Source organism: Ictalurus punctatus, chromosome 27, assembly GCF_001660625.3.
Source record: "Ictalurus punctatus breed USDA103 chromosome 27, Coco_2.0, whole genome shotgun sequence".
Lineage (NCBI taxonomy): Eukaryota > Metazoa > Chordata > Actinopteri > Siluriformes > Ictaluridae > Ictalurus > Ictalurus punctatus.
In genome coordinates, this window is record NC_030442.2 from 11218076 (window position 1) to 11243834 (window position 25759).

The 25759-nt window shown below is 41.9% G+C and overlaps 1 protein-coding gene across 1 annotated transcript in view; it reads left to right on the forward strand.

Moving 5' to 3' along the window:
• Positions 1–24338, forward strand: part of tshz3b (teashirt zinc finger homeobox 3b) — a 47122-nt gene extending 22784 nt beyond the window's left edge. Inside the window, exon 3 of the mRNA XM_017458779.3 lies at positions 19297–24338. Within this exon, the coding sequence (XP_017314268.1) occupies positions 19297–22715 (3419 nt within the window). The 3' untranslated portion in view covers positions 22716–24338. The remainder of the gene's footprint in view (positions 1–19296) is intronic.
• The last annotated feature ends 1421 nt before the right edge of the window (positions 24339–25759 follow it).

Genomic DNA, 25759 nt, shown 5'->3' on the forward strand with positions numbered 1-25759 from the left:
CACTTCGGTATGTGGAGTCACGTGGGCCGGGAATCGAACCGCCAACCCTACGATTAGTGGACACCCTGCTCTACCACCTGAGCCACAGCCGCCCTCTAACGTTTCACTTCATGATTTTTTTTTTCAAGTTAACACTTTCAAGTTAGCAGAGCAATTGTTTTAACATTACATTTCTGAAATTTTTTGGTTTTCGAATGTCTTATTCTCTGAGTGTTTGGAGAGCATTTATAAGCATTCCTTCAACAAAGCTTGTGATATTTTTTAGCCGTAGGAACGTTACGAAGAATGTTTAATTTTGTTTTTGCCTAACTGGGAACATTGTGTGAGAAACACTGTGAACCAAACCATTATTTCATGTTTTCAGAACATCGCAGGAACACCTAACATTCTCAAAACTTGTTAAACACATAACTAACCATTCTAAAAAGAAAAAGATCTTCTGTTAACTGAGTGGTTTGCAGACAAGAGCCAGTCTTTTCTAAGGCCATTTCTGGCATTTAAATGCTTAATTGTTTATATTGGATGTAGGTGTAAAATGATATGTTAAGTATTTCTGCACGTTTTTTTTTTTTTTTTTTTTTTTTTTTTTTTAAGTAATGAGTGTAAAGTGCACATAATGGGTTTAAATGGCTTAAGTGCTTAATCTCCTGTTCAGCGAACGTGCTGTACATGGATTTAATTGATCCATTGCCTTTTCACGAGCTTAAAAATGTCAACCTGTTTATAGAAAAATCTCACTGGTAAAGTCATACAGCAGGCATGAAATTCTATTGTATACATCTCTAGTATGTATGAAGTAGCTCCACTAGAAAGGAGCAACATTTTGCTCGATAGATGCTAGCTGTTCTGATTAGCGATTAGCCATCGACTGATGTCAACTGAAGTGCTGGTGTAGTATTTCTAGTCTGGAAAAGTTGCATAGTTTCAGTTATGGCCTTGAAGACTAAAGCCAATACATTGGACCATGACTCACTCCAATATCTCATCACCCCCTGCCACACACACACGCCTATATCCCACCTTACACTCCAGCTCAAGTAGTCTACAGGAACCTTTTCAGTAACCCTGGAACTTATCGTGCTTTATCATCAGAGGATCCACAGCAGATTTTAATCCCTGGGTCAAAGTTCTAGAAATGCCTTTAATTTCTGCTACAGGTAGATGCGTGTTTTGTGGGCCAGGAACCGCTAAGGTGAGACATACTGAACATTTGTTTAGCGTCAGAGAATGACCAACGCTAGTACCTGACCCAACATTTAGCCTTCTATCCAACGCAGCACAACACACCTAAATCACAATCATTGTGACAGTGTAGTTTGTACACGCATAGAGCAACTTGACACTTAAAACGGGAAGCAAAAATGAGTTTTTATTCACATAAGGTTTAAAGTGCTGTGCTACTTAAAACAGAAAAATATTCAGCTTGATATTCAACCTCCATTTTCACTCACAGAGTTCTCGTCTGTGTTCTTGTTCTTCTGAAACTAACTTCTGAACCATCTAGTCGAGTCATAGCTCGTCACGTGAACAAATCTAGTGCCAGGATCTGTGACGATAGATCATTTCAGAATTTTACTGTAAGTCTTTTATACACTTCCCTTCGCTATAAAATATGTTTAATGTTATGTCTACTCATTGGAAGTTATTTAAAGTCTACTTTAAAATAATGTGTGAAGTAGAGATCAGGATTATCGTGACCAAAACCATCAGGGTTATCAGTATTATCACGGCATTGTTAACATATGCTGAAAATGTACAAAACGTACTGATACACACACTGAAATCATTAAACAGGTTTTATATTTGACTATAAAGTGATGGGTGGTTGTCACTAGGCTTGCTGCGATAGTTGGTACGCGGTGTTCGGCTGCGCACCGATTACATCACTCGCCCACCACAGCACCGCCCCCACTGTCGTTTGGCCTTTTTATAGTGATAAAAATTATTCAGTTCAGTTAGAGAACGGACGCTACAGTTACAAACTGAACGCATCTGCTCAATTCAGCATGAGCCGAATAAGTCAAAGTCGCACCACAGATCAGCAGGAGTCAGATTGCATTTATCACGTGATGAAAGCCGACTGACAGGAAGAGTGAGGCGAACCGACTGACAGGAAGAGTGAGGCGAACCGACTGACAGGAAGAGTGAGGCGAGCCGACTGACAGGAAGAGTGAGGCGAGCCGACTGACAGGAAGAGTGAGGCGAGCCGACTGACATGAAGAGTGAGGCGAGCCGACTGACAGGAAGAGTGAGGCGAGCCGACTGACATGAAGAGTGAGGCGAGCCGACTGAGAGAAAGAGTGAGGCGAGCCGACTGAGAGAAAGAGTGAGGCGAGCCGACTGACAGGAAGAGTGAGGCGAGCCGACTGAGAGGAAGAGTGAGGCGAGCCGACTGACAGGAAGACTGAGGCGAGCCGACTGACAGGAAGAGTGAGGCGAGCCGACTGAGACGAAGAGTGAGGCGAGCCAACTGACAGTAAGAGTGAGACGAGCCAACTGACAGAAAGAGTGAGGCGAGCTGAATGAGAGGAAAAGTGAGGCGAGCCGACTGACAGGAAGAGTGAGGCGAGCCGACTAACAGGAAGAGTGAGGTGAGCAGAATGAGAGAAAGAGTGAGGCGAGCTGACTGACAGGAAGAGTAAGGCGAGCCAACTGAGACGAAGAATGAGGCAAGCCGACTGACAGGAAGAGTGAGGCGAGCCGACTGACAGGAAGAGTGAGGTGAGCCGAATGAGAGGAAGAGTGAGGCGAGCCGAATGAGAGGAAGAGTGAGGCGAGCCGAATGAGAGGAAGAGTGAGGCGAGCCGAATGAGAGGAAGAGTGTGGCGAGCCGACTGACAGGAAGAGTGTGGCGAGCTGACTGACAGTTAGACTGTGGCGAGCTGACTGACAGGAAGAGTGAGGCGCCAAAGCCCCCTTTCACAGCAACTTTCTTCTGGCAAGTTCTGCAGACAGGGTTATCATCTTCTATTAAGTTTCCCTCAGCATTTTTATAAAATCCAAAATATGACCACACTCCGGTCGGGCGCAGACTCATACGGGGTGTGTGTGGACAGCATTTTCAATTTACAATTGATTTTCGATTTACAAATCACGATACTCGTGCACGGTTTTAATAATAATTAAATGTGACACGGTAATACTAACCACCGGGGGAATTTATCATGAAACCGGTAACCGTTTCATCACTGGCGTGAAGTCGCGTTGATTTCTCTCACCAGCCACCTAGTTTATCCATGGGCACACTTTTATGACACACTCATCCTCACTTCCTGTTGGTGGGGAGAGAGGATGTCGCTCCTGACAAGGGCCTCACTGTTTATGAATTCCGCTGATCCAGCCACAGAATTCTCTGGGAAAAAAAGACAAGTGTGTGTGGCAAGGTGTGTCTCAGTCTGTACCATCATAGCATTCAAAGTGTATTAAATATGTCTTGTGCATGTCTGAGTATTTACTATGAATGTGCGTGTGTGTGTGTGTGTGTGTGTGTGTGTGTGTGTGTGTGTAGTCTGTGGGAGGCAGTAAATCACTCAGATCAGTTGTGGGTTGTGTTATGGAATTCCACACGGGAGCTGGCTGTGGTGTCAGGCCTCTGAGTTTACAGCTGTCTCTAAATGTCCACGAGTGTCCTAGCAGTCCTAGCACATTATCCCTTGCAGTCATTACACTCTCTATCCAATGTCAAGCTGTGCAGATTTTCTGTTCGTACAGGTGTATTAGTGTAACGACTTGTACAGTAATACTTTGTCAGTACTCTGCTTCCTTGCAAAGTATAAAGATATGGGAGGATATGACAGAAATGAATGCACAACCTTATATCATAGTTCTTTAGTGTATTGCAGAATCTGGTTGCTATTTAAAAAGACATTAAATGGCATCATGTCAGAGGCTTTGATTATCTAGACAATGCAGAAATACTGATTTATTTATTTTTTTAAAATAAATTTTCACCTCTGTGAGCGAAAAAAAAAAAAAAAATGAAATGGCCATAGTGTAACTGTTAATTACATGTAATATATATATATATATATATATATATATATATATATATATTTTTTTTTTTTTTCTTACAGCGTTAACAGTAACACTATGACAGTTTTATTTTAATGACTAAAGTCAGTGCACTATAAGTTAGTGCCTCAGGATGCGCTCCAAAAAAATCTAATAAATAAAATATATTTTTTTAAATAGTGCAGCAACCCATACTGAAATATCACTTTCTAAATATTACTTCAGTAGATTCCTGGTATTACAGTTACCGTGACATCACTTAGTGTAAATCAATGTTTCCCAGCCGGGGTAACGCGGCAATGGGGTGCCGTTTGATGAGAGTAGGGGTGCCGTGTAAAAATCCTTCAAACATTTCTAAAATGTGTATGAAACATTTAATATATATGATAAATATCTGAAAATATGTCTGAAATAATAACACAGACACACACACACAGGCATAATAAAAATAACAATAAAAAAATATATATTAAAAGTATATATAAAAAATAATAATTCCCTCCCCCTTGACCCCCCCAACCCCCCCCGCTGACCTGTCAGCAGCACGTCAGCATCGGTCTACGTAACGTATGCGTGTGTTTTATCCTAATAATTAGCGCATGACGATGCGTGTGTAGTGCAAAAGAATATGCACATATTACTTAAAAGAAAAGCTCTAGATGCATCTGGACCATCAACTTCATCCTCATGTAGCTAACGCTATCTAGCATTAGTGTTTGTGTAAGGTGCCACAATTTTTTTTTTTTACATTTTCAAGGGGTGCCGTGACTAAAAAAAAGGTTCTGAAACGCTGGTGCAAATAATACCTGTACTGTATTTTGTTCAACTAGCTATCAAGATGTGCAATTAACTTTTGTCACGCATCCATATAAATTCCAATAAGTGATGCTGTTTAAATATAATTAGATTAAGATACAATGCAACTCTCAAATTGTCCATAAATCACACAGAGCAAAAAACAACAACAACAACAGACTTTTAACATTCTCTTGTGTGCTGATTACATCCACATCAAGTAGTGCTGGAGGAGGAGACAAGGTAGAGTGAGAGCGACAGATTCACTATCCTGTGTGTGTGTGTATGTGTGTGTGTGTGTGTGTGTGTGTGTGTGTGTGTGTTTGTGTGTGTGTGCGCGTATAAGGTTGGAGGGACTGCGGCTGCTTTCTTCGCTTATCTCTCCATCGTGACACAGGGAACTGCGCTACATTAATACCTGCGATAGAGACTGTCTGCCTCGCACCTTTCTACAATGCAGATAAGCTTCAGCAGCGCAGGATTATCAACACAGCCTCACTCTCACTCTGTATCTCTCTCACACACTTACACTCACGCTTTATTTATTGTTTAGAGGCACTGGGTAAAAAAAAAAAAAAAAAAAGCCGGAAAGGGAGAGTAGCGTAAAAAAACTAGAAGATGTAGAGGATTGAAGAAGCGCTGTATTGTGAAGGTGTTGCAGATTGGATTACTAGAACAAGAGGATGAGAGAATTTCCTTTATTAAACAGTAGTACGGCTTTTTTTTTCTTTTTTCTTTTTTTATAGCCGGAGGAGCTATATTTTGCTCCCACTTGATTTTCTTGTTTATTTGAAATATAATAAGTCCATGTGTTTATGAATACTATGTAATACTTCTTTCTGCTCTTTCCCTATTAGTCAGGTGTGTTTGAAACAAGATAAAGAAAGCGTGGTATGTCTCAGTTGTGTTCTCTAGCTCGGGCTTTGTACTGTGTGTGTGCATATGTGTGTATTTGATTACCATTGTGTGTGTGTGTGTGTGTGTGTATGTGTGTGTGTGTGTGAGTTATTTGAGGAGTACGGTTTTACCTCAGTTTTCGCAGCCCCCTGTGGAGCCCTATCCTGCTCATACAATACTAGGTGGTAACACTTCCTCATCCTTACTGCATCACTGATTTGTGTGTGTATGCACGATGGGAGTATCAACACATCGATACACACACAGGCAAGTGTACAAACATGGGAAAGCACACTCTCACACATAAACACACACACACACACACACACACACACACACACACGCTTTAATTGGGTTGCGAGAGGTTAATGGTCTTTCTAAGCCTAGGCCCTTAGGGTGTGTGCAAATGGCAGTTTAAAAAGCTTGTACATCTAAACATGAGCTTTTAGTTCTGAAGGGCTTTGATGCGGTCTCTCTCTCGCACGTTCTCTCTCACTCTCTCACATACACACACGTGTACGCTAGTCCTACCACCCCATACACTCAAGCAAAGCGTTTTAACGCCCAGTGCCTCAGGGATCACTCTTGGGCCTGCTCCGTTTTCGTTCATGCGGCCTTGCGTGTTAATGAGATAATTAAACGTGGCGTCCCTCTTCCTGTTATATTTCAACAACCCCCTCTCTTGGACAGCAGGATCAGGCCAGGCCTTTGAAATGGATACGCTATCGGTTCCCAGCCGAGGACTGTGGCCTAACGGCCCCCAGCGTTCCGGGACAAGAGACCCAGCGCTGATGAGCTCCGAGCCCTAGCAATCCATCATTCACCGAGATTTTACAAATCCTAAACCGAAATGAAATATCAAAGACATCGAACGCCTTCGATTTTAAAGGGTCTTGTGTTGCTTTTGGGTTTCAAGCCATGCATTTAATCAGTGTAACTCGGTGAAAGCCGACCCGGAGTCGCGTTACGTATTTTTGGGATGCTCAATCATACTTGAAATCAGCCTATCCTTATAGGTCTAAAATGAAGTGTTGATGATGACTGTGTGCTAGAATGATGTTGCATTAATTAGTTCATTTTCCAGATCAGCAGACATGTGCGGAGAATGCCTTTTTTAACCTCTAGGTGATTCGCAGAGGAGAATGATAGAGGAGAAAAAAGAAATCCTTCTATAGCAGACTATAGCAGAAGTACAGTCTTGGATATAGCAGAAGCAAATATCATTTATGAAATTAATAATAATAATAATAATAATAATAATAAGTAGTAGTAGTAGTAGTTGTAGTAGTAGTATATACATTGTAAAACCTTCATAAAATTTTATTGGAAACCTGCTCTACTGAAATCACATGATTCATGTTAGACATAATCCGTTCCCAGAAAAGCACATGTGTATGTGTGTGTGTGTTTGTGTGTGTGTGTACGATGTTGAGCTTTCTGGAATGGTAGTGTCTTAATTACGCATCCTGTTTACATCCTACTGCGTTTCGTTTCGGCACGTAGCACACATGAATTGAGCCTGCTCTCTCTCTCTCTCTCTCTCTCTTGCTCGCTCCTCAGCTTTCCCTCCTCCAGCCCTTAGCCTGGCTCTGTAGTTATGATACTTACAGGGTCAACTCTTGTGTCTTAACCTCTCCTTTACACACATATTCTAACCTTAACCCTAACCCTAAATTTCATACCCTCTGTAGGATAATTCACACCGCCATAAATAACCATACACGACGACTTTTACATCTCTGTCAAGCTGGCATGCTGGAGCTGCTTCACATTTTTACTGTCATGCATTACAAGAGTTACAAGAGCCATTCTCGGCGTAATGGTGGAACCGATACATGTCTGATCTAGAAGAGAGAGCGAGAGAGAGAGAGCGAGAGAGTGAGAGAGAGAGAGTGGGAGCGCTTGTGATTACACTGAGAAAATGCTGCACTCTCTTTTGCATTCCTTTTTCCTTTTAATCTTCTCTTCATCTTCCACTCTTTGACCCTTCATCTTGTTATGTGTGTATCTACAGCCACCGCATTCATTCCTTGTTTCGAGACATTTCATGGAAATGCAAAAAAAAATTAGTTTAACACACAGCGAGACGTTTTCTTCGGCAACTATTAAGGATGCGCTTCTAACATTACAGTGCCACGCGTGTGTGTTTGTGTTTGTGTGTGTGTGTGTGTGTGTGTGTGTGTGTGTGTGTGTATATGTGTGTGTTTGGGATTGGTGTGTTTGAGGGTGGTTCTGCTATCCGTGAAGGCCTCTGATTGCTGGTTTTCGTATTGCATCATTAGCTGAGAAGGTTTGTGTGTTTACCAGTGCAGGCAAAACACTGTGGACATTAATGTGTCCTGCCGTGGTTTATGAGCCATTCAACTCACACACACACACGCGCGCGCGCGCGCACACACACACAATAAACTCAGGAAAGAATCGTGAAAGCACACGCCCTCACATATTCACCCTCTGTGATATAGTCTTTATTTTTAGAATAAATGCATCTCTCCATCTCTGTGTGATTCTGTAGAATTAGCAGAGGCCATATTTGATTTAATTCAGTGGGTTAAAGGCTCATAAGGTGTCGCTACAAGTCTACGTTTCCTCAATGCACCAAACACATGATTATTATTTTTTTTTAAACGACGCAGTAGAGGAAATCTCAGCCATTTCCTTGTACCTATGTTGCAGGTCCTTACTATTCATTAATGTAAAGTGATTGAGCAGAGATGATAACGGGTGTTGGAAGATGACATACACTCGAAGCGGAGGAATTAGAGACATAACAGCAGCAGTCGGCGATGCTGCAGGGAGAGAACCTCTTCACTCTGTTGTGGGTGACATTTTCATGTGATCTAGCTCGCACTCTGCTCTCTCTCTCTCTCTCTCTCTCTCTCTCTCGCTCTCTCTCTCTCGCTCACTCTTTCAATTCCTCCCTCGTTCTCAGTCGTACCTTTTCCTCATGTGTTTCCATTACAGATGGGAAATATGGACTACTTGGAAGAAGTCCCAGTGCACAATATGCATTATGATTGTATTTATCCAAAGGGCTGTTCAAAATTAGCCCCAGCAAAAACAGTCGTACGGTTCTGATGTCTTCAATTCGGGGTTAAAGTTCTTAGAAATAAATGTGAACTATTGAAGTAAGTAAACGAAGGGAAAAAACAAATCATTAAATAATGGATTAATAACCAATCAAATTGCAACTAAGGTGACTACTAAAGTTTCGACGGGTTGCTACACGCTCTGTAATTCTTTTTACCGTACTATACAGTTGCTCAGTGTTTCTAGAAACATCTATAACACACCTCCCAGTCTTAGCTTCCTTGTGAGAACTCCTCTGCTGGTAATAAATGTGGTTTTTTTATATCCTGGAACAACAGACTATAGGGACTTTGTTCCTTGTTAGGAATTTGAAGGTAAATTTGCTTATTCTAAGCAAGTACTAACGTGATCATGTCCTACAATAAAACATAGCCGACCTCCTGAAGCAAATATCTGGCCACCTGTCTCCTCGACCCTTAATGTGCACCATTATAATCAGAACGACATAACTGACCCCAGACCTGTATCCAAGGGCACGGGGTGTGTGTCTCTTTACTGTCTCCGTCAGGTTGCTTATTTCTCAGGGCAGGGGGGTTGAACGGGAAGGAGGGGAGGGTTGTTCGGCTTCACATCAGTTTTTATTAGCTTAATAAATCACCTTTGTTGTCAATCAAGGCACGGAGAATAATTGGATATGGTTGAAGCCTTGCGTGATGGATTATAAATCATTCCAGATTAAATTAAAAGATAATGCACAAACTTAATGGTTTGTGTTTTGCAGTCTAAATTGCCTCGGAGCACTGCTGCTTTGCCGCTTTATTGCACGCCGTTTTTCTCCCCTCTAAAACCCAACGCGTTTTCTAGCCTTTTATTGCCCCGGCACAGCCGGCTCCGACTCACAGCCTGCAACAGCTTCGGCTACGTATCATATCGTGTTCTTCATTTCCTGAGTTGTGTGTGTTTGGCGGCCGTTCGGGAGCGTAAGTGCAGGCTTTGTTTGTGCGCATAATCGTATTTAGATTATGTGTCTGGTTTGATGTCCAGCCTGTAGCTCAGAAACAGCACTATTGAATGAAGCAGAGGCAATATCATAGGCAATCAGGCCCTCTCGGAGTCCGTTCGGAGCTCGGCCCTGTCTTCCTGCCGTATCAAAATAAAGCAAATCTCTTTCTGTTTGCCAGCTCAAACGTGCCCAGATTAACCCTGACATCCTCAACAAGCACGCCTCGCCTCTCAGGAAGGGAAAAAAAGAGAGGAAAAAGGAGAGCGAGTCGACCCAATCACTAGGAGAGGCAGAGCGAGGCTATATTCCGCGCATTAGCTGCGGCAGCCACCTCGTCCGTTCATGCCATGGCATTATCATAATAGTCCAGAGAACATGACGGGACGCTGAAACGATGATGTCGTTTTATTTGGCGCAGACCCTCTCTTCGGCCGTGCGGCGACCTGCGGTGCATCCCCCCAGCTTGGGCCGCGCCAAGCGGGCGAGTAGGTCAAATGACATCTTTTGATCAGGGCTGTCTAAGGAGATCAGAGGAGACTGGCAGGTAATGGATATCCTGTGACATGCTGAATGAGAAGAGGCAGCATGGCAGCGCCTAGATGACTGCAAGGCTTCCATTAGGAGCTTCTCCCTCTCTCACTCTCTCGCACTCTCTCTATTTCTCTCTCTTGCTTTCTTTCTGTCCTCTAAGACCCTCAGATTGACGTCTCTACCTAGTACCTAAATCAGCAAGCTGCCACTGGCTAACACCCCGCATTATGGGTTGGGAAATGCCTATTATTTTGCTGCTGCACTTACCAATGCAAGGCCTGGAGCTCACACACACATATATATATATATATATATATATATATATATATATATATATATATATATATATATATATATATATATATATATACCAGTGCCAGATACAAATATGTATATACTGTATATAAGCGTATGTGTGTCTTGTATTGTAAGATTAGTCTGTCTCTAGTTTGATACTCATTTTTGTTTGCTTGAGACTACTGTTTTGCTCCTTTGAATGTTTCCGTGTTATGTCTGCAAATTGCTGTGTTTTGTATGTTTTTGTGCAGCCGTGTGTGTTTATATTTGAGTATTTGTGTGTGTGTGTGTGTGTGTGTGTGTGTGTGTGTGTGTGGAAGCAGAGCTAAGCGAGGCCCTGGGGATCACAGCAAGCCAGATCTGTTCTCTCCCATTACCCTGCAACCCGCTCTAATGGGAGACTGACACAGCCCTGTGACTCTATGTGTGTGTGTGTGTGTGTCAGAGAGAGAGAGAGAGAGAGAGAGATGATATGTATATGGGAGGAGGGATAGTGAGAAATGCAGAATGAGAAGCCATGTGTTGGATAAACATGGAGGGAGGAGCAAGCGATACACATAGCATAATGGAGAGAGGAATATCGTACACACCTCTCTCGCTCGCTCGCTCTCTCTCTCGCTCTCTCACACACACACACACACACACACACACATACTGGGGATATCCCTGTGTGTATGCATGGAAGTATGTGACCTCTGGTTGCCCTACACTTAGGATTATGACTGCTGAAAGTGACGTACATCCGACTAACAAAGGCAAGTGAGGGATTTTCCCAAAAACCAAACACCGACTCGAAAAAAGACAGAACACAGTCTCTTCGGTGTTGCATATGGAGCTTTTACAGTAATATGACATGTTCCTGGAGGTCGTATACTGTACATACACTGATAAATGGAAGCAGGAATATTACTTGAAGAGGATGTCTCTAATTTGCTCATGTTTTGCATGTGACGGTTGTATGTAATAGCAATACTAATGATTTTGGGTGTGTGTGTGTGCGTGTGTGAGAGAGAGAGAGAGAGAGAGAGAGAGAGAGAGAGAGAGAAAGAGAGACAGGGAGTATGAGTGCACATGTTCTATTATGGCTCTCTACGGCTCAATCATTCTCTTGTTCGGGAACATCTTTAATAATTGTCCCTCTTGTGGAGTGTTAATTAATTAACGGAGGCTGAGTGACCCAAGACAAAAGCGTCCAGCGCTGCAGCACAAGGAAACAAAAGGACAAGAGAGAGGCGACATTAGAACAAGCGATTCATCCAAAAAGTCTATTCAGGCAAATAAAGAGCCCCAATTTTATTTTCGTGGAAGCCTCATAGGCTGTGAGATACATTTCAGACTCACATGGATTACTGCTGATGCTGTCCGTTTGCACAGGATAACTTATATACATCATTAAAATAACACATATGTGTTTTATGAAGCTAGAAATATTCGGGATTGATCTGAAATCAATCAAAAGTGATTTCAGAAGAAGAAGAAAAAAAAGATAAGCTCAATACTTTGGCTTCCAGCAGCCAATTAGAGCAAGAAATCCTTATGAACTAGAAATCCTTATGAACAGTGGAAATAGGCAGGAGGCGGAGCTTACCGCACCTCGTGCTGTTCTTATATATTTCTTTTTCTTTTTTTCTTTTTTTTTACCATAGCAACAGCTATCAATGCTAATAGACATGTCATTTACGTTGTATCCATTGGAAAGGAGACATTCTGATACAAACGTTCTTGAGCCAATCTTCTCTTGGGTGCATCCTTTTAGTCATCTGTTAATACATTTGTAGGTAGCACATCTCAAACGGTACTTCGGTTACTATTTTACAGATCATTTCATTTGCTCCAGATAAGCATCCTGCTAATGTTTTTGGCCCCGTCTGCAGAAAATGAGCAGATCATTAAAAAGCAAAGTAGTTTCTAAACCATCCTAAAGAATTTGGAAGTGAAATTTCAGCCGGGGTTGTTAGTTAGGATGATAAGTGAAGGACCAAAATAATACTCTCTGTCTTATTGGTTTAGAACTCAGCACATCCTCTGGGGAATGGGAACACAGGTCATGGCATGGCACCATTTATTACTTTTACGGGAAATCTACAGTTATTAAAAAAAAAAACATAATGAAATAAATTCTGCAGGAAGTTGTCGTTCTCATTGTGTTTAAGTCTGGGTAGCTGTGAGTGAAGAGAGTTTGGAGTGAGGCTAGTGGATAGTGTGTAACATTACAATTGGAATTAAAATTGACGTAGTGCTTCAGTTCTTTTCTTTGACATACAAAAATATCTTGTTTGTAACCTACAGAAATTTGAGTCAACCTACTATTAGTTAGTGTTGAGATTGTTTACAATATGATTGTCTACATTTTTCCCCTTGAGCATATGTTTATATATATATATATATATATATATATATATATATATATATATATATATATATATATATATGTATGTATATATGTTGTTGTTTTGTTTTTGTTTTTCACTGCGTAATAATCATTGAATTTGATTTTTTATTTTTTTTAAGTATTATTTTTTGGAACAAGTCAGAATTTTTTTTGTTAATAAATATATTAAGTACACTAATAATGGGTTAGGGTTAAAGTTAGATAAACAGGAGGATAAACAGTAAAAACACACCAAGTACATTTATTTATTTATTATGTATTTATTTATTTAATTTATATAATAAAAATGTTTGGTATGTTCAATAGAACCAAGCCGATGTTTCAGTTTTCATGTTCATAAGATTGGGCTCGATTTTTCTTCTCTGTCAAAATTCTGAATGTTTGTAAACTTCTAAATTAGTATGAGAGACACTGGGGATCTGGGTTTGATATATTTCAGAAAATTCTGTGAGAATTTTACTGTGGTCCAACATATTCTTTATTGAATATTATAATCAGTTCCAACAAACTGCTGCACCACCTTCAGGTCCTTTTCTTCGAGCAAGTGGGATGTATGTGATCACAGTGTGTCTGTGTGTGTGTCTGTGTGTGTGTGTGTGTGTGTGTGTGTGTGTGTGTGTGTGTGTGTGTGTGTGTGTGTGTGTGTGTGTGTGTGTGTGCTGGCCTGAGATGTGGAAAGGCTAATGAGGTAATGAGGTTAGAAAGACTAAATGATAGAAGTGTGGAAGATGTGAAGAAGTGCTGTGTGTGTGTGTGTGTGTGTGTGTGTGTGTGTTTACCCATGATAAGATCAGCTCTGTGGTGTTTCGCCCTCAAGGTTTAAATATTTGGAGGAAGTATGCCAAGAAGCACATGTAAAATTTTGATTGGAAATCATTTTGTGATGCGATAAGGCTAAAACCCGACTCAGAAGTGCCAACAAAAGTGTTTTTGAACACAGCCTGTATAATACACGATTGAAGTCCATGATGATCCAATAATATTTCTGTTCCACTGTTATTTCAACAGTTGGCGATGTCTTTGTTTGCTTAATCAGTTCGGGGTTAAGCAGAGGATCATGAGCTTGATCTCTCTCTCTCTCTCCCTCTCTCTCTCTCTCTCCCTCTCTCTCTCTCTCTCTAACCCTAAATGCGTGCATTGATTTTGAAATGCAAATCTACACATCTCTGAAAGTTAAGGATTGAAATATATACGGCGTGTGTGCGGAAGAAGCTGTCGTCTTGCGAGGCTCGGAGCTTTAGCTGGAGTGTTACTGTTAAGGAGCATGGTGAGGGAAGCACTGCTCTCCAGAGTGGTTACCGGTTGTCATGCACTAGCAGAGAGAGCGGGGGTGTGTAAACACACACACACACACACACACACACACACACTCTCTCTCTCACACACACACACACACATGCACGCAGACTGTCAGAGCTTCTCCCGCTGAGTGGCATGAGCTGGCGATTAGTTGTGCTAGCGTCTATGTTTACCCGCTCTGTGTTCAGCGGCTGCCGCTGCACCTCCTCGGCTCTCTCTCTCCTCTAATCCGGGCTGCCTCCTCTCTCACTCGCTGTCGTCTGTCATCACTCGCTCTTCGAATACTCGAAATGCTCGCCGGTTTTCCGGCTGGCGCGAACCCTCTGATTCCGATATCGAGTTGAGTTTAAAGAAGAACGGCCAGCCTCCTGCTAAGTGTGTTAGGACAATTAGGGAAAAGTACATGTTGTTACACAGCGGCTGGCCCTGTAGCCCATGTAATTAACACTCACTATGCACCATGCAGTGTGTAAACAAGGTCTGAGTAATTCCATAGGTAATAGGGCTGTCGTTTAATACACCTCAGCCCCTCTTTCTGGGGATGGGCACGGTTGAAGTGTGGAGTGGTCTCTGCCCTCACTTTCACTCCTCTCTCTCTCTCTCTCTCTCTCTCTCTCGCTCTCTCTCTTCCTTCTCAGAGAGGTGCCTCCATCCGTCAGAGGGCCTGGTCGATGGGCGTCTCTCTGGGATCGATGGCGTGCCTGTCCGCTCTCTCTTTCCAGCTCATGGCCCCTATCCCACCCCAGCACTAGACACACACACACTCACACACTCACAAGCTCTCTCTCACGTACACATACACATACACACACAATCTTCTGGCCTCCCCACCAATTTGTCTATGTGCGTCAAATCGCAATAATTAAGCATTATTGATCTCAGATTCAATTAACTTCATTAACGCGGGCCATGATAGCCGGAGAGGAGAGGAGAGGAAAGAAGGAGAGGAGAATGGAAAGCGAGCGGAGAGAGTGGAGAAAGAGATACGCGCTATCTCTCGTTCTCCAGCCGCACACAGACAGCCTGTCTGCTTAAGGCTACAAACCATTTTCCCCCTAATGATATCACGTTGCAGATAGTGCCACATTAGAAGAGATATACCTCCCATTATAAATGTGGGCTTTGGGGGCTATATATAGCAGATTTAATTACCAAGTAGTTCACTCTTTCGTCCTGTCCTTCTCATTCACACGCCCAGAAGTATTGGAGGATTGCGGAAGCCTTGAGATATCCTACAGACACACTTCACTAAGACCTGTGTCATGAACACACTGCAGGTTCAGATCCGCTGTTAAGAGTTCGCCTTGACTGAAGCAAATGTGTTGAAGTTTACTTGTACTCATATATATGCACATGTCAGTATACATTGATGGTATAACTTTTAAGATACATTATTACACAGTGTTGTTACTTTTACAATCCATTAAATCCCACTTCCTGCACTGCAATTGGCTATGAGTTTGGTACAAGTTGTCGACGTCACTTTAGGAGGCATAATAGAGTTTGACATTTTATTTACTTCTTATTTATTTAGTTAGTTAGATAGTTAGTATTGCACGTATTCTGACAAATCCAATTTGCTTTTTCATCTCAGTATGTTCTTATGTCTCACATGTGTGGTAGCAAAACTGTATTTGAGTGGCAAATTGTCTGGGGGTGGAGCTATTCATGCTCATTTTTACTGTTTTATTGACCTTCATCTACAATGAGAAGAGCTGACTGCTTTTGGGAAAGTTTATTTTGGGTTTCATACAAAAAAATATCCAGATATACAGTACCCCCCACACCACACCTAGAGTAATGGAAGTTTCAACAAACAACTTAACCAACGGCTTCATGGTATTGATAATACCGCAACCACCCCGTATAAATGTTTTCTATCTGGTGTATACTATAACAAGAATGAAGGTTCTGTAGATTTTATTACTTTAAAAAAAAAATAATAATAATAAAACCATATTTTAGCCAACATACTTCTTCACCATATGCTCAGCATCAAATATGAAGGACTTTATTAATGTTCCATAAATTTGGGGATTCTTATCAGGCCTGTTATCTCCACAGTGGATATTACACTATTGCTTCAAATTACGCAAATGATAAAGTAATGGAATGTAGTTATGGCAAGCGATTATTTAATAGAAGGCCTGATTTTCATATGAAGAAGTGTGAGATTTCACTTCATCATTCAGGCCCTGCTTAAGCTTCCTATCCATGCTGAAATATCTCGCATTGGTTTGTGGTTGAAAGCCCAGGCAGGGTTTCGTCTCAGTTTGAAAGGTGCCGCTCACCTCCAGTGTTCAAAGCTGCGCTCTCTGCTTGTCGTCTCTCTGGATGTCCAAGTGTAAATTAGATCAACCTCTACCTACCAATCTGATGCCAATTCATTGGGAAGGTTATTCTCATTTCGAGCTCCCTCCTCCTTCTCTCTCTGCCACGCTCGGCACTGGAGCATCCTGTTCTCTAATTAAAAGAGCACCTGTGTGGTGTGTTCAGACCCGGGCTGAAAACGGAGGAACCCGGAGATGAAAACGCAATATTGTTCCCAGCTAGTACACATAGAGTCTGGGTACATTGGGGGCAGGACAGCCTGGATCATGGCCAGGGCAACTGTGTGTGTGTGTGTGTGTGTGTGTGTGTGTGTGTGTGTGCACGCATTGAGGTCTTTCCAGGCAACCCTCCTCCTTTTTTTTCCTTCTCCTCTTTCACCTCTGTACTCATTTTCTCTGTGCTCGCCATTGGGCTGACTGCCATGTTGTCAGGCAAGTCGGATTTTGTGTTTGGTGTCAAATGACTTTGGAATAATTCCATGATTTTTTTTCATACACAAATTAGTTACGTGCGTATGAAGTCTCTAATGCCAGTTCAGTCCTGCCCGTGCTGTTGAGGTCAAGGTTAGTGTAACAGAGGACATTTTAATAAGTCATAAAGCTCAACCTTGACTATATTCCTTTTCATTTTCACCCATGTTAGAACTACATCCTGTTATTTTTCCATTATTTATTTTGAACAGTATTTGTTGAGGCTTAAGATTTCATAGTAAGAATGTCATCTGCCGCTTAAGGTGTGTGTGCATGTGTGTATAGTTTTGTGTGTGCATCACAATCCCAGGTTTTAAGGCAGGTTTTGTATAGAGGAGAAAGATTTTTTATATTTTTTTTTTTTGCATTGCCGTTTGGCCTTGATGTGAAGTACTGTTTTGCTTCCTGAACGAAGGCATTGTTCTCTTAAACAGCTGTCTTTTTGGTTGATTCAGAACAGATGGCAGTGCGTGTGTGTGCGTGTTCATGTGTTACAGTACGTGTGTATATCTTATGTGATGGCTGCTGGGTACTAAATTATGAGGAGCTCAATTCCATGTCTGGGCTTTTTACTAGACTGTAGACTTTCACTCCTTAAAGACTGTACGCACGTCTAGAGATAAATTCTAGAGTCAACAGCATCCATGAGCAAACGATATATAAAGTGTGAACATTATAACTCTAACATAACATAAATCTAAATCTAAACATTAATGTGTAAATTTGTACATTAAAACAAATCGCACATTTCCCTGGGAAGAGCATTAAGAGCCTACCCAGAATGCCTAAAGGCATGATATGTGCTTTTTCCAGCTATAACTGAAAGGTAAGAGGTGTGTGCCTCTACCAATCTCGTGCCAAAAGACTTTTTTAATGATGACTGTTATTTTCACTTCTGATTTTTATTTTTTTTTTTCTTTTTAAATGCCTGCACTATAGATGCCTGCACAATATTTCCATTGTTATGAGGTTTGCCATGCCAGTAATGATCTGGGGGTGAAATATGGGCGTTTTAAAACTGAAAAAGGAGCTGTTTGTGCATGAAATTCATACCATGTTTTAAGTGAATGGTGGTATATTTATATCAAAAAATATATTTTTTAAAAGTTTCACAATGTCTCCTGCATACAAGCTGACAGATACTGTATTTAGATTTGAATCTATATGCTGCGTGTTGAAATTGTAGCATGGATAGTTTGACTCGTGCAGTCATTTAAAATGATCGAATATATTCAACAAAAATCCCTGCATACCATCCTCACTCAGAGCTGTTTACATACCTGGTCAGTGTGCGATGAACAGTTACACATCGGCATGCGCAGAATTACCACAATGTCCAATACACCCTCCTCGCTCCTCACATTCTCTCATTTTCTCTATTGCGCTCTCATTATTCACTGGCTTTTTTTCCTTGTTCTTGCAAAAATGACAATAAATGAAAACAATTAGATGTTTTCTTCCTAAGTTCCATCTTTACGCCTTCCACATTTGAATCATTTTATTTCATAAGCTATTGTATTCAAATGTGAGCTGAGTGCATACACTCCCGGCTAAACAGTAAATAATAACTTTCAACTCTCTAATCTTTCGTAATTGACGCAAATGTGTTTTGTGGGGGTAGATCTTACATCCGAAACATACATACATTCATTCTTATTTACGAGCTGGCGAGCCTTTGCCGAGTAATGAGTGAAAATGCTTTCTTAATTTAAATGGCGAGTGTATCTGTTAGGGAATGCATTAGAGACTGCAGAAGAAGCGTAAGACATATTAATTGACAGACAGGAACCGCTGTCTCTAAAGTTGATACAAGTAATTTATTACTTCAGAAACGAATGCCACCTCCAGAATGTGCTTCATTAATTTCAAATTTAGTTTTAATTTCAAGCTGTTGCCCCTTGAGAAGAATAAGGTGGCAACTTGGGTTTGAAGAGACATTTTTTTCTTTCTCTTTTTTCTCTCTCTCTCTCTCTCTCTCTCTCTCTTTCACACACACACACACACACACACACACATACTCCTTGAAAAAAGAGGACAAATCTTCATTTTAGTGAACTCAAGAAGGAATTAACACAAGTATGATATGAGCCTGTTGTCTTTTTGGGTAGTGTAGGGAAGCAGCTGTCCATCTGCTTTTCAAAGGATGGCAGAATGTAGCATGTGAAATCTTTATAATTGGACATTGCAATAACAAGGTTCTTTGTGTGTCTTTTCTTTGTTTTGTTTTTTTTTTCCTGCAGCATATGTTCCCGAGGAGCTAAAAGAAGCTGCCTTAATGGATGAGGATGTAGAGGGAGATGATTCAGCGATCGAGGAGGACCCTGCCATTAAATACATGTGCCAGGACAAGGACTTCCTTCTCAAAGACCGGCAAGGCTTCCACGATTCTCCAACTGCAGATCTCTCCAGCCATGAAATGGACAGCGAGTCACACCTCAGTGAGACCAGTGACAGGATGTCAGACTTTGAGAGCGCCTCGGTGAAGAATGAGGAGGATAGCACTGCCAAGGAGCCACTTACACCACTTAATTCAACTACGCCCATGAAGATGACAGCTGTGGCCCCACCCAGCAGCGAGGAAACACCCACTGCAGGCCCAGACAGCCTTGAGCAGATGAAGGCCATTTACACCAGCTTCTTGACAAATTCTTACTGGTCATCGCTGAATATGACTCAGCCTCCATCTGAAAAGCCCCCACGCAGCCATAGTAGTAGCAGCAGCAGTAGTAGCAGCAGCAGTAGCTGTGGTAGTGGGGGATATGACTGGCACCAGTCAGCTGTTGCCAAAACCTTGCAACAAGTTTCACAGAACCAGAACAGAATACTACACCCAGCTTCTGAGCCTAACCTCTTTAGCACTGTGCAGCTGTACCGGCAAAGCACCAAGCTCTATGGCTCCATCTTCACAGGTGCCAGCAAGTTCCGCTGCAAAGACTGCAGTGCTGCCTATGATACGCTTGTTGAGCTTACGGTGCATATGAATGAAACAGGCCATTACCGAGATGATAACCATGAGACAGACAGTGAGGGCACTAAGCGCTGGTCCAAGCCACGCAAACGTTCCCTGCTGGAGATGGAAGGCAAGGAGGATGCTCAGAAAGTACTCAAATGCATGTACTGCGGCCACTCCTTTGAGTCACTACAGGATCTAAGTGTCCATATGATCAAGACGAAACACTATCAAAAAGTGCCTCTCAAGGAGCCGGTGACACCTGTGGCAGCCAAGATCATCTCCTCTGCTCGGAAAAGAGCCCCCATTGAGCTGGATCTGCCCAGCTCACCAGACTCTAATGGAGGAACACCCAAACCTTCTCTCGGAGACACCAGTGACCTCTTGCAGAAGACAGCAAATCCTTACATCACTCCTAATAATCGCTATGGGCATCAGAATGGTGCTAGCTATGCATGGCAGTTTGAATCTCGAAAATCCCAGATCCTGAAATGCATGGAATGTGGGAGCTCACATGATACCCTTCAGGAGCTAACAGCTCACATGATGGTTACTGGGCACTTCATCAAGGTTACCAACTCTGCCATCAAGAAAGGCAAGCCTATTATGGAAGCACCAACCAACCCACCCTCTAACACCATGTCATCTAGTGAAGATAAGGTACAGTCAGTGCCCCTGGCTGCTACAGCTTTTTCCCCACCTCCTCCTGCACCCCCTCCACCAAGCATATCCCCTGCTGTTACTGCTATGGAAATTAAAAAAGAGGAAAAGGAAGAAGAGTGCACAAAGGAAACCACTAACAGCAACAAAGAGAAGAAAGCAACAGAAGATGAAGCTGAGGAAAAGTTTGACATTACTTCCAAGTATCCATATTTGACTGAAGAAGACCTGGAAGAAAGCCCTAAAGGTGGAATTGACATTCTCAAATCACTGGAAAACACAGTTACATCTGCCATCAACAAAGCACAGAATGGCACACCCAGCTGGGGAGGATATCCAAGCATCCATGCTGCCTATCAGCTCCCAAACATCATGAAACTTTCCTTGCGCAACTCAGGAAAGAGTTCCCCACTGAAGTACATGTTCTCGGGTGAAGAGATCCTATCCCCAACCAAAAATCAACCTCTTATCTCTCCTCCAAGCTGTCAGACCTCACCTCTAACTAAAAATAACTTTCACGCCATGGAGGAACTTGTCAAGAAAGTAACAGAAAAAGTGGCTAAAGTGGAGGAGAAAATGAGGGATACAACTGCACGAGCTTCCCCTCTAAGGCGAACCACACCCTCTCCTTGCAGTAGTGAAGCTGGGGAATCTGCCAGAGGGGATTCACCCAAAGAAAGCAGAGGAGTCAAAACCCCAGAGACCAATGGGACAGTAAGTGCTCACAAGGACTCTAATGGTGAGGGCCTCAAAAAAGAGCCATTAGAAAATGGCACTGACCATGCTGTCAAAACTCCAGTCTCATCTCTGTGCAGCAGCACTGCAATTATAACAGACCATCCCCCAGAACAGCCATTTGTCAATCCCTTAAGTGCGCTTCAGTCTGTCATGAATGTCCACCTAGGTAAAGCTGCTAAACCTGCCCTTCCATCTCTGGACCCCATGAGCATGCTCTTCAAGATGAGCAACAGTCTGGCAGAGAAGGCAGCTATTGCTGCCTCCACTCCAGCTCAGAACAAAAAGACAAACGAGCATCTTGACCGCTACTTCTACCACATCAACAATGACCAGCCCATTGACTTGACGAAAGGCAAAAGTGAAAAGAGCAGCTCCCTGGGATCAGCTGTGATGTCCTCCTCCACTTCAACGCCTTCCTCAGTGTCCCCTTCTTCGACCATTACTATGGCCAAGGCATCATCTGCTGTGGCTTCATTTATGTCTAATTCACCTTTGCGTGAAAATGCACTCTCTGACATTTCTGATATGCTTCGCAACTTAACAGAAAGCCATGTCTCCAAATCTTCCACACCAACCAGTCTGTCTGAACGATCAGATGTAGATGGTGCTACACATGAGGACTCTGAAGACATGTCACCAGCTCAGAAACGCAAGGGTCGGCAGTCCAACTGGAACCCTCAGCATCTGCTTATCCTGCAAGCACAGTTTGCCTCCAGCTTGAGACAAACGAGTGATGGCAAGTATATTATGTCCGACCTCAGCCCACAGGAACGCATGCATATCTCGCGTTTCACTGGCCTTTCAATGACTACCATTAGCCACTGGCTGGCCAATGTCAAGTACCAGTTGAGGCGGACAGGTGGCACAAAGTTCCTGAAGAACCTGGATTCTGGCCATCCCGTGTTCTTCTGTGGTGACTGTGCTTCACAGATACGTTCTCCTTCCACCTATGTCAGCCATCTTGAATCACATCTGGGCTTTCGGCTTAGAGACCTAGCTAAATTATCTGGGGAGCAGCTAGTCAGCCAGATATCACGTCACACAAAGGGGCTCTCTGAGAAACTGCTGTCAGCTCAAGCCCATGCCTTGACCCACTCAATCCCTAACCCTAACACCAATTCCAACCCGAGTCCGCACTCCAACTCCCACTCCCCTTCCCCAGACGAGGAAACCTGTGGCACCACATATCAGTGTAAACTGTGCAACCGGACTTTTGCTAGCAAGCACGCTGTCAAACTCCATCTGAGCAAGACTCATGGCAAATCCCCTGAGGACCACCTTATGTATGTCTGTGAACTTGAGAAACCTTAGCGCTGATCAAGGACTCCCTACTTTGTCTTTCACCTATCTCTATTTCTCATGCTTTCTCTGAAGCCTTCTCTCTAACATTTCTTAAAACCAAGACGAACTGATGATGACTAACAAAGAAATAACTGCACATAGATGCCATAAAACTACTGTTTAGTTTCGGCACATGATGTGTGGGTTGTCCTCCTGGAATAACTCATTCTGGTTCAGAGACATTCTCTTTTCTCATTTTAGGTAAAAAAAAAAAAAAAAAGAAAGAAAGAAAGAAAAACAAAAAAGGTAATTTTCTAACTGTGCAGTGTTGAGTGAAGAGGTTCTGTTGTCACTGGTAAAATATGAAGGTATATAAGAAAAACTTAAAATGAAGTTGTATGTATTTGGAAGTTGTGTAAATTGGATTAAATTTTATTTCTTTTGGTGTTTATTTTTTTGTTTGTTTGGGGTTTTTTTCTTTCTTTTTTGTTTTGGGCATCTCTCAGATGCAGTAAGCTGCATGCATTGACAAACTGGTTTAGTTTTAACTTATAATAACTAAATCTCCTTAGTTTTTTGTTTGTTTATTTTTTATTTATTTTTTTAGTTAATGTGACCTGTGTGTGCTGATGTCAGCAGACAAAATTTAACCCTCTGAGTACGTGCAAAATCTTGTACATTACCAGTCCAGAATATAGAAAGTAAAAAAGAGAGATTGGACATGCCCAAGTTCAAATATATTTGAGAGGCCACATTATGGTGTATTTTGGTACCTCACAAACTCAAATAAGAAAAGAAAAAATGGGAAAAGAATACTATACATGATACCTGAGTGGTTTCTGATGCAAAACGTGTGTGAATTAAAAATAACAGTCTTTTAGTTTTCTGAAATCAGGGGCCTTTTGAATTCAGGTCGGTGTAAAAAATGTACATATAAACATATAAACTAATTTCTGTTTAAATTATGCATCATTTTATATTTTTAATTTAAGAGGAGTATGACTATCTACTGGTGCACAATATATGAAGACATTAATTAAATTGTTTTGCACAATAGTTTTATAAATGTTATTTAATCAGATGCTATAAAATTGAGAGGAAAAAAACCCCACCCTAATCTTTTATTTCAACCTCGTGCTCAAAGGGTTAAACTTCTTGTACAAGACAATACTTGTTCCATCGTTTCTTGAACATTTCAAAGGTTGTACAAAAAGATGCTACTTTATAATGCAAGGAGGAATTCCACAAATGTAACCTATTATTTATAAGCACTCTTGGTTGTTGTTTTATATTGTAGAATGCCTTTTTGATTGGTAACTTTTATGTTGTTCTGTCTAATTATTCTCCCATGATTCCACACTGCAGCTTTATCATTTTTGGGGGGATCTGAAGGGTAACCATGGTTACCCTTCCTCCGATTGACAGTTCTGCTACATTTCTGGCAGTTAATTTGCTGAAATAACAGACAGCTGCCAGTGAATGGAAATATAATGTGTAAAATATTGGCATGTAAACAGCACAGGCACTGTTATGCATTCTGTGCCGTGATTCTCTTTTTGTTGTTGTTGACAATGAACCACCCATTATATGACTTCATATAACCTTTTTTTCTACTGCAGCATTAAAATGACAATGTTTTGTTTTTTGCAATAACGTGACGTGTTTTGGCTCACAAGTTTTTCAGAAGCACAATGAAGGGAAAGATGAGTGAGTGTCTGTGTTGGGAAGATCACTGCACAGTGTGGGTGGTGTTAGTAGGGATAAGTCACAAGACTTAGATTTAACACTTCACATCCAGGTCACTCGTGTGTGTGTGTGTGTGTGTGTGTGTGTGTGTGTGTGTGTGTGTGTGTGTGTGTGTGTGTGTGCATGTTAAAGGGCATTTTCCCAATTTAAATCTACACTTATTCTACATTATGCATCATGTATTTGAAAAGCACAGAGAATCAAGCCATATTTGCCTTCTTAGCAGTATTGTTTTGAGACCTTAGCGTTAATTTGTCGAATACCTTGTAGAATGTGGCACAATATAGCAGAGCCTTACATTGTTAACAGTGCTTTCATATCACTCCCTTCATTTAGCTCGCTGCTTGATGACACATCCATTCACTATGTCTCCTAATATGGTTTAACTGGGGGAGCATCAGACAATGTGAAGTGAAAAGTGCCCTTCCCCCCTCTATTTCGGAGCCGGGATGTAGCGGATAATTGCATAAACCCTGGCATTAACTGTCTCATTTTCACCGTTTTATTCCCAGCTCTGTAATTAGTGCAGACTTCTGTTTTGTGTGGATAGATTTGTTTGGGCTTTGCGCAGGATGACAACAATACTGCATTGAGAGCAGTGTGACTCTCAAGTCCTGTTTTACACCGAGCAACAATTAGATAAGAAAATCTATCCTATAAACGTACAGCAATCTGTGCTTTTGCATGTGTGTGGTGTGTGTGTATGTGTGTGTCGCTAGATATGAGAATGCATGAGAAATATTTTATATAGGTGACTTTTCTTCGATCGAAAAAGTGTTTCCTCTGTTTCGTTGCTGAATATGTTTCTCGTCATTTTTGCCACTGAGCATTCAACACACCCACCCACCCACCTACCCACCCACCCACACACACACACACACACACACGTCAGCAACCAGGTAGAGGGGACTTCATGCATGGTGACAAGGTGCTGCTGTGTGTGAAAATGTCAGCCTTCACAGGCTTGCCTGAAGTCTGGCGCCGTATTTAAGGTGCTCATTAGTCGCTAAGAAAATATGCGTGAAATTGAAGTGTAAGAAAGCCATTTTCTCTCCTCTCTCCGAGCCATGCCGGGGCCAGGCAGTCAGGCTTATTAAGGTTCAAAACAAGCATGCAAGGAGACAATGTGTAGCTATCAAGAAATGCCTACACACGCATAAACCCACCCACACACACACACACACACACTCTGCTCTCCTCTTATAGCATTATTTCAAAGTTGATCCTTGAATATATAGAGACTACATGTGGCTGTCAGGATGTTCCATTACACTTATTTCTTTATTTGTATAATGTTACTCACACCACATAACTTCAGAATATACACT